General features: G+C 43.8%; 1 protein-coding gene across 1 annotated transcript in view; it reads left to right on the top strand.

The window, feature by feature from the left end:
• The window catches only part of RXFP2 (relaxin family peptide receptor 2), a 105,688-nt gene extending 94,947 nt beyond the window's left edge, over positions 1-10,741 (top strand). The window contains exons 15-19 of the mRNA XM_039863320.1: positions 510-581; positions 3,097-3,326; positions 3,930-4,340; positions 7,363-7,581; positions 10,185-10,741. Coding sequence (XP_039719254.1) covers positions 510-581; positions 3,097-3,326; positions 3,930-4,340; positions 7,363-7,581; positions 10,185-10,444 — 1,192 coding nt within the window. The 3' untranslated portion in view covers positions 10,445-10,741. The remainder of the gene's footprint in view (positions 1-509; positions 582-3,096; positions 3,327-3,929; positions 4,341-7,362; positions 7,582-10,184) is intronic.
• Positions 10,742-14,832: the final 4,091 nt, after the last annotated feature.

The following is a 14,832-nucleotide window of genomic DNA, read 5'->3' as shown; positions in this document are numbered from 1 at the left end:
TTAAAGGAGTTATGCTTCCCACGGTTGTCTTGGAAAACAATTGTCCTGAATTGGGGTTCCTCTTAGGCTTCCATGTTTTTCCCCTTAAAGACACACAGGCCAGGGAAAACTGTTGAAATCCAGATTCTCGCAGCCTCACTGAAGTGACGCTCTCAGGTCGAACATAGCAGCTCCTGCCTGAAACCCTCTAGCTGACACTCCGTGGTTTCTCAGAGAAAACCATCGGGCCGATTTTGTAATCACACCAATCACCAGCGCCATTTTTAAATGAAAGGCATGAATGAAAGTGTCGTATTAGAATGTAATTCTGCACAAGAAGCGACAAAATCGGCTCCGACGTACATAAATAGAAATGGCAATTTTCTACGACAGCTTAACGGTAAAATCCTCATCCTCCTTCGAATTGGTAACGTAACGTTTTGGAGTGTGGTATTTAGGATATGCCAAAGAACGCAGTTGCTAAACACTGAAACCCTAAAACTGTGAAACCTCTTGTGCTTGTTTTGCAGAGACCTGGTAAGGATAGAGATTCCAAATATAAACACACACATGTTTCAACCCATGAGGAATCTTTCTCACATGTATGTATGTATGAAAGAGCAGAGAAGACCGCATGGCGAAATGTTGCGGATATTCTAGTGCTAACTGTCTAATGTGTCATTGCAATGTGTTTTTGTGCAAGAAAAGTCGTTTTATTGAGAACTTTTTAATTTTGTCACCTTTGGTCCCTGTTCAAATAGAGTTCAATATTATGATGTGCCGACATGAATGACACTTCTCTCTGGAAACACGCTGTTTATCCAATTGAGGTCCAATAAGAGATCAGGGTACCAGAATGCCACACATTACACAAGATGAAGTCACTGGCTAAATGGTACTCAGGAGACCTGGGAACATTAATGCACCTCACATGAATGAGCAGTCGGTTGCTCTAAGATTTGAGCCCTTAGGAAGAAAGGTGCTATATAAATTCCAGGTGTTGTTACTGTTACTAAGTGCACTTCAAAATGGAGGTAATTAATCTTTATAGTAGTTTTTGATAAGTCACTTTAATATATTTGGCTAAAGTGCACTGTGTAAGTTGTGCTAATATATGTGTTTATGACATGATCATTTCTTTATCAACTGTATAATCTATGTGTTCATGATTTCAAAAATTAACCATTGTCATCCACAACAATAGGGAGGATGCGGTGTCAGATTACAAGTTGGGCACAGCAGGTGCTGCCATGGTTGGTGTGAAGGTGCTCTTTTGGGAAAATATTTTGTTTGTGTCTGTGCAGGTGCGGTTACTAAAAATCAAGCATTTGATGCATATCCACGTGGTTTTTACAATTGCTCTCTCTGTGGCACCGGTAGATAAATAAATGGAGGCTTTCATTTCCTTGTTGCAGGCAGAATCTGAGGTCTTAGAAGAGAGAAATTTGACCTTTTTAGAACTTGATAGAGAAGCTGCAGCTTTCAATATGAACCGTAGGCTGAGGTCAAGGACCTGACAGTTCACAGGAAATGTGTTAACTTAGTCACGTCCCTACGAAGTGCCTCGTTCTTCTTTCATCTTCCTTGTCCGCCACTTACTGAAACACCTCCAGCCCATAACCCATTCCTTCCACCTGCGACCACTGCCGTGGTCATAGTGGGGGAACAGGCTGAGTCACCGAGAGACCCGAGTGGGCTCTATCGGAATTCGGTGGACATATGGAATCCTGAGAGAACCAAGAGGTCAAGTGTGTGTCAGGGACTCCAGGGAAGGATAAGGAAACAAGAGAATCATACGTCAAGTTCCTTTAATTGGGTAGATGGTATCAGGAGCCTAGACCAATCTCTCTGTCCGACCTCGCGGCACTGCGTGACGTATCATTCATTTGCTCACCTAAGAAGTGTTTGCTGAGTAGTTCTCGTGGGCCAGGCGCTGGTCCAGGCCTGAGAACACAGGGATGATCAGGAGAGAGAAGTGTCTGCCCCATGGAACGTCCATGCGGCTTTGGGAGCTGGAAAGTAAACAAGAAACAATTAATAAATGCCGTGAGTATGAGTATGGCAAGCTAAATGGATAGAAGGAGATGTCAGAGAGACGTGACGTTCTAGGGGACCCGGATGTAGGGAGGGAGCAGCCCCGGCCACATCCCAGGAAAGAGTCCTTCTGGCAGCACAGAGAGGAAAGGGGTGCGTCTGACTGGTCTGAGGGCTAGAAGAAGGCTGGCGTGTCTGGGTGGGGTGAGCCGGGAAGGGACGGACCGGTGAGGAGGGTCTGGTTTGCCAGGGGGTCCCATCACGGGAGGCCTTGACGCCGTGGCAAAGTCAAGCTTTGTTTAGCTTGCTGGTCTACCAACTGAACGGGGAGGGCAAGGAAAAGGATTAGGAGAGACATGAACTAAAAGAGGTGGTAAAAGAATACAAAACTAGAATGAGTTTCAGGGGACAATATCCCAAACACGCAGGTCTGAGGAATGGCAGTTAGCCAGAAGACCGCCCCAGTTCAAACGCTGGCGGATTCCACACACCTAGGTCGTAAATATATGGACCACAAACAAACCTATTTTCCTCTATCAATTAAGTCCTTCCAGCCCTGGGAAGAACTCTGTTCCAGGCGGCCGCTTTCCTCCTACGTCCAGTGAGACTGAGCTTTCCTCGTCTCAGAGACACCCTCTCCCCTTCCTTCCAGTGTCAGGGAAAAAGAGGCTAAAGGGCCTGTACTTAGGACTAAGTGCAATGCAGGGTGTTTGCAGAGGGCCTTCGCATCCCAAACCCCAGCGGCTGAATGTCTGCTCGAGATCAATTTAACGACGACGATGTACTTTTTGTTAACACCCTAGAGAATAATCTAAAGTGACGGGGACTTCACATTCTTGTGTCCTCCCCTGCGTCACCTCAGACAAGCCACAGAATATCTACATCCTCTAGGCTCTTCTTTCAAAGAAGCGCCCTGCCTAGGGTAGTGTAATATTTCAGGAAAAGCTCCGTAATTAACAAAACGTCAGCTAAACAAAAACCGACAGAACCAGTGAAGTTGCATACTTAACAGAGCTACAGGGCTGCGACTTTGGTTTCTGTGTCATTGCTGTGAAGTGACTCTGTGTTTCCCTTTGACTTTAGTTATTTCAAAAACTTTCGCTACTGCTCGTACGCTCCCCACGTCCGAATATGCATGCCCCTGACCGACGGCATTTCTTCATGTGAGGACCTCTTGGCTAACGATATCCTCAGAATATGTGTCTGGGTTATCGCGTTCATAACCTGCTTCGGAAATCTTTTTGTCATTGGCATGAGATCGTTCATTAAAGCTGAAAACACGACTCACGCTATGTCCATCAAAATCCTTTGTTGTAAGTATGTTTCCTGTAATACAGGTCCAGGATGGCACATCTGTGAGCTGCATTCTAGGTATAGGTTGGCCTTCAGCCAGTGGCACTTCATGTGAATGATCTATGCTGGGCATTTTTTTTTTTAAAGAAGTATGATGGTCTGCTCTCTTTGGCTGCTCTGCTCTATATCGTATGAGTTTTCAGGGATCTAGTACCCACACACTCCTGGAGATTGTATCTTGGATACGGGGTAACAGGGAGCCGAAGAGTCAAGGGACGGATTCTGGAGGACAGGTTGTGGCTGATAAAACTCAGCTTTGTTTAACCCTCAATTACAGTAACACCCACGCTACTCAAGCCCAGAAAAGTATTCCTTTTATTAATGATATAAGTAATACTTGTTTACTGTTTAAAAACTACCACCCCACCACCATTTTTTAAAATTATAAAACTTAGATGCGGCATGGGACTTAGAAACAACGCGCTTTTTGAAGTCCATGGCTCCTAGGCACTGCTGTAGTTGTTGACGTTAGTTCGTTTAAGAGGGTGAAGGAGTAGACCCACTCAGAAAATGGAAACGGAGACGCTTGGAACTGCCAACACCTCGTCTCCATTCTTCCACAGGTGCAGACTGCCTGATGGGTGTCTATCTGTTCTTCGTTGGCTTTTTTGACATCAAGTACCGCGGGCAGTACCAGAAGTACGCCTTGCTGTGGATGGAGAGTCTACAGTGCCGCCTCATGGGTGTCCTGGCCATGCTGTCCTCAGAAGTCTCCGTCCTGTTGCTGACGTACTTGACGTTGGAGAAGTTCCTGGTCATCGTCTTTCCCTTCAGCAACATTCACCCTGGGAAACGTCAGACCTCGGCCATCCTCACTGGCATCTGGATTGTGGGATTTTTGATAGCTATAATTCCATTTTGGAATGAAGATTATTTTGGAAACTTTTATGGGAAGAATGGAGTGTGTTTCCCACTTTATTATGACCAAACAGAAGATACTGGGAGCAAAGGGTATTCTCTTGGAATTTTCCTAGGTAAATGATATTTTTCATTTCCTGGACAAATGTAATTTTGGTAGGAATGCTGTAAATTTCAGCAAAGGCATATTTGTTCCTTTCGGAAAGTAAATGAGAGTATTTGAGACTGTGTCCCTTTTAAGGAAAAGTTCTTGCCGCGTATTTATAGAATTTCTTATTAAATTTTTTGTTATAGAGGTTTAGTATAAAAATCATACTGTCAGGATCTCTGGATGGCTTTTTTATTATCTGTCAGACTCTGACTTCACATTCGTGCGTAGTGACTGTGAGACAGAGGAGTGCTAGGTCACCCTGCCTTGCCCTCTCACCCTACCAAGGCACTTGAACTCATTTTTTTTACACTCTAGATATGAGTTAAATAAATAATCATAATAAAATTCTGGAAACTCACTCACAGGAGATGATTTGAGTGGAAATACCAGGAAGCTTTATCGTTTTTGGTAAATGCAGCTAGAAAGTCAGCAATGTAAGGATGCTTCAGAAAACGCTTTCCTTTTCCGCTTTCTTAATCCCCTATTTTTAAATTTTATTTTCTAAAAAAAATGGCCATACCTTCTCTGTTACAAACGAATGAGCGGTTTAGCCCTTTAAGGTTCAAAAACTTTTTTTAAATCATCTAATAGGTATAGCTCTCACTTAAAATCAAGGCCATTCCTACGTCCTCTCTTTAGGGCAGTATTATCATTTCCATTCTCTCTTCTCATCTTTCCTCCTTTATCTAAGTGGTCAATAAGCCTTATTATCCTTTCTTTTTCATCCAAATATGCCTTTGCTTTCTATTTGTTTCAGTCTCTCTACCCACTGCCACCACCTTTGTTTAAAAACTTACTACCTGAACCCTGAATCATTAGATTAGCCTTTATTGGTCTTTTGTCCTCCAGGTCCTTCTCTCCTATTTATGTGGTCACTACCACTGTTAGAGCCTCCGAAGACCGAAAGAACTGTGTGCCTCTGCTCAGAGATCCTCAATTACACTTGCTACTACCAAGTTCAAGTTTAAATTAGTCGCTTAAAGCCCACCATGAAATGGCCCTAACCACTGTTCCCTTCTCTCCTTCCTCTGACAAATAAAATACCCTATTTGCACTGTTTTAATAATACTCCTCGCATATTACCCTGTTTTATAGCCCTTTTTTCCATGGATATGTCAATCCCAGGATATTATAAGCTGTTCCTAGCATAGGTGCACTTCATAGAAAGTCTCTCTCCCTTTCTCTCTCTCTCTCTCTCTCTCTCTCACACACACACACACACACACACACACACACACACACGATGTTAAGTTACATTACCTTATGTTACCTTATATTCCATTCATTGATTCGACGTGGATTTATTAAGCACTTACTATAGGCCAAGCTCTATTCTGGGAACTGGAGATACAACAGACTGGCCCTCAAAGACCTACAGCCAGAAAGGAGGGTGAAGACAAGTAAACACATCCTCACGTCACAGGCTGACAAATCACGAAGGAGGAGTACAGTCTGTTCTCAGAGCCCCAGAGACCAGGGAGGCCTCCAAGTGGAAATGAGTCCAAACCAAGGCCCAAAGGACGAGGAGGCACTAGCCAGCGAAGGCAGAGATGTGTTCCAGGAGAAGGTGTAGAAGACTCAGAGGCCCAAGCCAGGAAGCGGGAATCGGCCTCAACGAAGGGCATAGGGCGTCCGGTGCGGCTGGGCCTTACGGTTAAGACGTGCAGGTCAGCTGAAAGGACTTAAGTGCCTGTGGCATATTCCAGATGGATATAGAGTTAATAACACACACACACACGCACACACACACACCTTTATATATATACCTGTCTTACCTATGAGAGGAGTCCTAGAGCCCTTCTTTCTGCTTAAAAAATATAAGAATTTTTAAATTAATTTTAAAATTAATTTTATATTTTGGTACAGAACTGGATTTAGAGAAAAGTCTCAAGGACAACAGTTTCCCTGTTCTCATCGCCCATGTCACGCCCGTACGGTGCATTCAGAGCACAGGCTTCCGATCATCTATAAGTCTGTTTTCAGAATTTGTACCAGAGGGTCACTTTTCACAGTCATTTTATTTTATTCTTAACTTTCTGACAAGAGGCCGAAGATAAACCAATTTTATAAAATTCTCTTGGATGGCTGTATAATGAGATTCCATGGAATATGAAACAGTTTGGATAAAAGCAACAGGACACTTTGAATTTATAATACTTTCTCTCTAGACCTCACCAGCCTCATGAACAATCTAATTCGGATGAACCTTTTTTTTAAACAATTTGATTTTATATTCACTGTAGGGAATAAGATAATCACTCAGGATTTTTATTAAAGCAAGAAGATTAACAAAGTGACTAAGAAGTCAGCATTACAGGATAATAATGTTAACTGAGAATCTTTTGGACATATTTAACCCTAAAAGAGTAATTCACATAGTTGAAGTTTTAAGTTTTTCTTATTTTTTCTAGTTTAAATATTTCTTTTTCGTTTAAATTACTGTAAACAAGCTGAAGAAAAAGAAACAAAAATGTATTTTTATTCTATGTATGAGTTTTTATTTAAGACCCCCAAAAGTGAGGAATAAAATTTCTAAGGCTATTCTTGACATTTCGAGGTTATCATATTCATATTTACAAGCTAAAAGAGTGGGGTCATACTTATTTTGGGGGATATACACATTATTACAGTAACCCCTTAAATCTTTGAATTTTCAGAGAGCTAAAAAAAAAATAGCTCCTTTTTCTTGCTTTAAAAATACTAACATTTGCCTCGTGATACCTAGACCGGAATTTCAGAAGTCTAGAATTCTTCATAAACCGTTCATGTATTTGAACTCTCTCTCTGATCTGGCAAAGCCGATTCCTTTAGCTCATTCCAGCCTATAGCCTTGAACTCAGGGTTTTAGCCGAGTACCAGTGAGCTGATACAAAAGAATGCTTCTTGGAAGAACAGGGGAAGAGGTACCATACTGAACAGCCAAGTAACAGTATTTTCACCGTCGACGTGCACACCCGAGATGTTAATAGGTGTGCTTTTCCCAACAGGTGTGAACTTGCTGGCTTTTCTCATCATTGTGTTTTCCTATATTATTATGTTCTGTTCCATTCAAAAAACGGCCCTGCAGACGTCAGAAGTGCGGAATCACATTGGACGAGAAGTGGCTGTTGCAAACCGCTTCTTTTTTATAGTGTTCTCTGATGCCATCTGCTGGATTCCTATATTTGTAATTAAAATTCTTTCCCTCTTCCGAGTGGAAATACCAGGTCAGTCCCTTCTCTGTTCCCAAGTACACTGTGCCTCCTTATGCCCTTTGTCTGACAAGGTCAGAACACGGTGCCTTACAATTCTCCATAAATTCTCCACGAATACTTAGAACTTCAGTATAAACGGTTATTTCTTTCCTCGGTGTTTTATAACCAGTGTTCTAAGACAGAAACTGGGAAGTGGATCAGTCTAGACAAGAACAGTCAAAATGGGAGCTAGAGAAAAACGAAGCGAGCGAGAGAGTGGCTTTTAGCACAGAGAACACGTAACAATCAAAGCGTTCACGCTCAGGAGCTGCCCCAGGCCCTGCACTCCGTCTGCGGGGCCAAGGCCTCTGCGGGGTGATTCCTAGGCACCGGTGTGTTCCACGAGCCTGGCCATGTGCTCGTTCATCACTCTCGGCTCCGTGTTCCATGCGAGTGGCTCACCCAGAGGCCGGATTCCTCACTCACTCCCTGTTCCATCAGAGCTCATCGGCTCCTGTTAGTGAGGGCTGAACTTGGAGCCCGTCTGGGACCCAGAATCCCACCTGCCTGGCACCTCTCAGGACTTTCCCCCAACTCTCAGTCCAGCAGTTTGGGGTCGGTCACATTCAGTGCATTGTTTCGGCCTTTGGCAAGTCTACCTGGGCAGTCCATCCAGGGCAGGATTGTGTCTTCTCCATCTTGGTACCGCGGTGGCAAGCAGGGGACTGACACGCCAGAAGCCCTTAAGGAAGAGTGAGTGTTGGATGTACAAGTAGCAGCCCCAGGAGGCCTGTCAATGCCTGAGTGCAGAAAGGACACATGACACTCGCAGCGTCCCCTTGACCTATCAGCTTGGTCACACAGCAGGGCATAGGTGTCCCTCGAGCCACATAAGATGAAGAAGCGACGACCAGAAGAGAGAGATCGAGCTGGCCAATTGGGAGCCTCGGCTGGGTGACGAGAGCAGGAGCTGCAGAGATGGCCTGGCCGCTCGGGGGAGCCAGCTGTACGCAGACAGCAGGGTTAGCTGCACAGTGCTGGCCACGGGTGGGGCCTGGTGAACCGACTTGTCGGCCACAGCTTCTCAAATGTCCCAAGCGTTATGTCCTAACATTCCAAAATCAACAGGACCGAAGTGTCGCTCGACCTCCGCTGCTCCTGGAATAAATTCCTGGTGCTGGAATCGGCATTAAGACATTTCTTACTCCCCTCCCCACCCTCACGTATTCTGCAATCCAGGCCCGTTGGAGTTTGGGGAGCATTTTTTTCTGCACTTTTGTTTTTGATGTCCCGCTTTTGCTGATGCTATTTTGTTCACCGGGGTGATACGTTCACCCCATAAGACTCTAGCCTACTCCACACGGCTTCTCGTCCATCAAGGTGCAACCCAAACACTCCCTCCCGTGGCGCCGTTTCTGACCTCTCCCCAGCCCACTGCCATCCAACTCCGTTGCTTAAACGCCCATTCCATTCTGTCTGCAGCTCTCTTATGAGCCTCATATGAACTGCCTCATGTCAGCATTATTTTTTTAATGTATCCATTGCTCCTTTCAAATTATAAACTTCAGGGGAGTGGGGACAATATCTTATGTATCTTTCTTTACACGGTATTTTTTTTTTTAACCATAGCATTATTAAATAAATGCTTTTCAACTAAAGATGCTCTGCTGGTTCGAGACTGCTGGAACAGGTGGAGTTTGTTCTAACACCCTCCCCAGCTCTTCTTTCTATACCTTTTGATGTCCTTCCCCTCCCCTGCTCCCCCTAAGGCACTGAGCTGGCAGTTCTTAGTGATCTCGATGACATGGGAGGAGGCAGCACAGTGTAGTGGGGCTGGAGAGTCACAGGTCTGGTCCGCAGAGCTGACTCTGGCCCCGGGTATCATCATCAGCCCCCTGACACAGATGAGGCAGCGAGGGTCTGGGGAGCCTAGGTGACTTGCCCATGGTCACATAGCTGAGAAGGGTCTGACTCTAGGAGTAGGCTGCGTTTAAGGGGAAAATACATTTCATCCTTACCAAGCAAATGATGTACCTGGAGAGGACAGTATCACCTTAAATTTCTCCTCACAAAGGACTTTCCCTTAATATTCTGTTAGCGTTTGTAAGCCTTCACCCAAAAGGAATTCATAAAGTTTGGAGATGTACTGTCTGTTGATCTTCAAATCAGCAGACTGAACTCTGCACAGAACGGCTGGAATACGAAAGCAAGACCACCTCCAGGACTAAAGCTAGGCCTGAAGTCCCATCCACCCCTGGTCCAGAAGTTTCCTGAACCCTGCTCTATTGGTTAAGAATTATTTCCTCATTTTCTTATTTTTCTATATAGAAAGGCAATGAAAACAAGAAAAATACATTATATAGCAATTTAGAATTTTAAATGTGTTTTACATATCTCTCTCATTTGGCCTCACAACAATCTTTGAAGTAGTTCTGAAATTCAGAAAAGGTAAATGGTAGAACCTTGAATTTATGGCTCTTATGCTCTTCCAACAAAGAAGTTTTCAAGTCGGTGAGAGAAAACTTAAGTGAACGAGGTAGCTTTCTCAAAAACAGCATCGACTACCAAATGTTATGTGTATTTGGTGTCTATTTAAAATTTCAACTTCCGTTTTTCATGCTTGTCTTCTTCTCCAGGCACAGTCACTTCCTGGGTAGTCATTTTTTTCCTGCCAGTAAACAGCGCCTTGAACCCGATCCTCTACACGCTCACCACCAGCTTCTTCAAGGACAAGTTGAGACAGCTGCTGCACAGGCATCGGAGGAAATCGGTTTTCCAAACTAAAAAAAAAAGTTTATCGACATCCATTGTGTGGACAGATGACTCCTCTTCTCTTAAACTTGGGGTTTTGAACAAACTCACCCTTGGGAACAGTATAATGAAACCACTTTCCTAGCAGTGCTTGGGGATCACTGGACCTTGAATGGATCACTGTTCAAAAGTGCTGCGTTTGGAAGATGACACCTGCGACGTTTTTCATCTTTGCCAACAGCCAACCTTCCCACACAGAGAGAGCACTCCAGCGCTCCCGTGGCAGCCGTGCTACTTAGCAGCTGTGCTGACAGCTGTGCCCAGCGTTTCCTCTCACCCCGACGTTCCTGAAATGCACAAGTGGACCCACATAGAGAAGGCTGATAGGCAGCTGGTCACCACCACCAAGCTCCTGGTGAATGCCCACGTGTCAGCACTGCATGCATGGTCTGCTTTAACTTGAGTAGCGCTGTCCGTAAAATAAAACCATTCACGACATCTAATTCCAGTGTGGCCAAGGCAACGCGATCCTGATGTCTCTTTCCCTGCTTTCTCAATGAACTCATCAGCATCCTGCTGCACAGGATCTGAGATGGTCACCCACCTCAAGGCCTGCCCGATGGCGGCCAGTGAAGTTGTGACTTTGAAAGAACTTCATACAAGGTGACGTCAAGCACGTGACCAGAGAGGCACGCTGGCAGAGCCCAGTACCACTCACCTTCCTGGCTCTGACCGAATGTCAGAAGCATTAGGATCTCAAACAAGATATTTTTCTTAAGGTTGCCCAGGTTCCAGTGAAAGGTTGGGTATCCCAACCACCAAAAACTACATTTTAATATTGTTTAAGTATAATTTCTTCAGAGCAGAATCTCTATTGCCTTCAGAGGACACGCGGATAAGAAGTGTTAAAGGGGATTTAAGAATAGTGGTTTGATGGGACCATTTGCTCACTCAGATAAAAGCCCATTATTTTAAACAAAAAGGCCAGTAAGTCTGCATTTGTTTCTTGAAAATGAAAAGTATTTGTGGAGGCCCAAACATGTTTTTTATACTGAAAGTTTATATGTGGGAAAAAAAAAATCAAGTAAATAAAATTCTATTTCGCATTTGTCCACATATTATTTTAAGGTCACCAAAGGCCACAGGGAGGGCGTACTGGCTGTGACCCTCATTTCTCCTGATAGAAATACAGTTAGGAAACACAGCACCTCGGTAACAAGACACGCGCGCCACCCCTTCTCGCTCTTCCTCCTTTTCCCAGAGCCTGAGGCAGTAACTTACTTCTTTGCCGTTCACTTCATTCTGCGTCCCTTTAATGAGATGAAATCTAAGCAACGGAGAACGTCAGGTCGCCTCCTGTTTCATACTAAATGGGGGGCCCAGGAAGGGAAGAATCCCAGGCTTCGTGTGCCGCAGCTCTCCTGCTAATTCACCCGAGACTGTGGGAGAGTGACCAGAACTGGCACGTGTGTGCCGTTATTTTGACCGAGTGAGATATTTCTCACGACAGTGAGGTGTTCCCATTAGGGATCTGCAAATGCCGCCCCACCCGCTGCCGAGGCTGCCCTTTGCCCTGTGCTTTCGAGCTTCGCCCTATCTCGTCTCTTCATTGTGATTAGTGTTTTCTCTATTCGCAGACATTTTGCTACATGTCCTGTGCCAGTCCTTGCTCATAAACAAGGAATAGACCCAAATATAGGGTGTTTCAGTCTCAGCACAAATGTGTGTCCCCTGTCCTTGAAGACCAAGCACGGTCCATGAACCGAGCTCCTGGACACAGGGTCTGCACACAAGGTCAGACATGGCAGGGGGATGGGCAGCATATGTCACAGAAAAATGGAAGCTACGTATCAGTCAGCAACATGCTGGCAAATGGTGTAAGGTCGAATTCTAATAGCACAGTGATCTTCGGTCTTATTCTGGACCGCCATGTACATAGAAAACCATCAGAAATATGTTGGATTTTAGCAAATAATAGCCTTTATTGGATTGAGTGAGGTCTTTTGTGTTCAGTCAGACCTGTTTTCTAAACACAGGATTTCTGTGTGATCATGAAAATAGTGTCTCTGTTCATGAACCACTTTCCATGACAACAGAAACATCAATAAAATGTCACTCCAGGATTTAAGAAGCCATGGAAGATGCTATCTCTAAGCAGAAGGGGACGAGAGCAAATTACCTGATCCCCAGCCCCATCCTGTGTCTGTGTATGACTAAGATCTAGTCTTGAAAAGAAAAAGAAAGGTTCTAAAAAGTCAGTATAAAACTCAGATAAAGGTACATAAACAGAGCACCTGGTTTATCTGTGTTAGACATAGCTAAGCTTATTCAATCACTTTGCTTCATTCTTACGGTTTATTTCTAATTAAAATTAAAATAGCTTATGCCCATTGTGGTTGCTGGGATAGCTTCTTGATGGCCAGGGGCTTTAAATGAAGTGGTACCCATCTGAGCTTCTGTACACAGGTAGCAGCCTCGCCTTCCCCTGCCCCCACCTTGCACACCAACTCTGCAGCTTCATCCACCTGGTGTCTACAGCATCGAGGAGCCACAAAGGCAGACCCATCGCCCCAATGTTTGTCTCTTAAGGATAACTCCGGCGCCAGATCAAGTCAGTATTGCTAATTTGCTACACGTCTACTTATAATGCATTTTTAAGAATGTCTCTTACCCAAGGTGACTCTTCACTGTTCTTTTCCATCCTTAAGTTCATAAGCAACACGCAGATCCAAGAATGCACAGGACTGAAGTGAGAAACGAGAAAATGTCACCCATCATATCTACCTCATCATTTTATAAATGCTCCAATGGGGTCTGAAGGAAATGTATCTTCCAAGATTAACAAGGAATACATGCAAGATAGATTTCTTTTTAGTTTTTTGCAGGGTAGCATAAATGGCATATGGTTCTAATTAATAAATAGACTTAGGCAACTTTACTTAAGAAACAAAGTATTGAAGATAGGTATTTGTCTCTTATTTGTCCCTTACCCTGGTGAATAAGAAAGAATGATCGCAAAGATCTTTCTTTATAGTATTTGTTTATATATTTAATCCGTTTATATCTCCATTGGATGGTAGTCTGTTTATGAAAGATGGAAGACACATATTTAATACTGATAAGGTTTATTTCTGAACCAGGAAAATGAAATGAAATTAGACTAGTCACCTTTTAAATGGCTTTTCAGTAGATCTTAAAATCCTTGAGAAATACTTCCCAAAGCCCTTGAAGCTGATTGAAACTTATTACTCAGTATATTTCATTCTAAAGTCTCCAGGATATTTATTCCAGGATATTTATTCCATGGAAATACGGGAGAAATAAATTACAGATGAAGAAACAGAAAATCACAAGGCCACGTGACAAAACTGCAGATCTGGGAAAGGGGCTTTTCTGTTAGCTGAACAGCCTGGCCCCAGCCTATGGTGACATCTCTTACCTCTAGGACCTGCGCGAACTCATAACTACTCTGAGTTATAAACTAGTTTGGATGCAAGAAGAAATTATTTTTGGACTATCTGGGAACCAATCAAACGTTCACCTGTTTACTGATTCTCTGAGTTCTGGGTGCTGGGCTGTTTGACTTAGTTATGGTTTTATAACGGAAGCTGTTTATGTTCCTGCTACAGACAACATACAAATAAGAACAAAGAAATACAGGGCCCAAAGTCACAGGGCTGGTGCCATAGTTCCAGTTCAGTCACAACTACTTACAAGACCTCAGATAAATTATCTTTAAATCTCTTCCATTCTCTGTTGCTGAGTTTCCTTATTATCATATCACATAAACTGCGTCTTGTCTCATTTCTGGGAAGATCTACAATGTGGATTAAACAACTTGCTGAAGGTCCATGTGCATTAAAAATCTAAAAGTTTATATAACATTCAAGAATCATCCAATTCTCAATTTCCCTTTTTCATTTTAATCTTCTTTTATATTATCATTCAAACATCAAAAAAAAAAAAACCCTCAAAGTTTTATCCTGAATAGGGGTAACTCAAAACCCACACGGCACTGGGTCTGGTGTAGGTTTGCAGTCAAGCGTCTCCCGCCGGAAGGCCTGCCCTTTGGCCTTCAACCATGGATCACGGCCATCGTGGGAGCCCTGCCCTGCTCTATCGTCAGCCAGTAAGACGGCAGTGGGCCAGAAGGTATGACTCTAAAGTATACAAGGTTTTTAAGAATGTGAATCATTCCAAAAAGTATACATCTAAATTTCTGTTGCCATTCATTCATTCACTCATTCATTTATTCAGTCAACAAACAGGCCTGTGCAGCTGCCTGATGCTGAACACAGTGCTGTGGGACGAAGTCATCTCCAAGGGCAGGTAACTGACACTCCAATGAAACAGCCTTGGGATGACAACTGGGGGGCTTCTTTAGAGCTGCCTTCGGAGACCGTCCCACATGTGCGCCCATCTTTCCACTTTCATTCACAGAACACCCCTCTTTTAGTATCTTTTTTCCTTACTTCTCTTCCTTCTTTCAAACTCTTTGCTGACATTTCTTGCCCTTTTTCTTTTGCTCTGTTA

Source organism: Pteropus medius, unplaced genomic scaffold (genome assembly GCF_902729225.1).
Source record: "Pteropus medius unplaced genomic scaffold, Ma_sr-lr_union100, whole genome shotgun sequence".
In the NCBI taxonomy this organism is placed as follows: domain Eukaryota; kingdom Metazoa; phylum Chordata; class Mammalia; order Chiroptera; family Pteropodidae; genus Pteropus; species Pteropus medius.
Note: the sequence above shows the minus strand (reverse complement) of the source record. Positions and strands in the feature narration are given on the sequence as shown.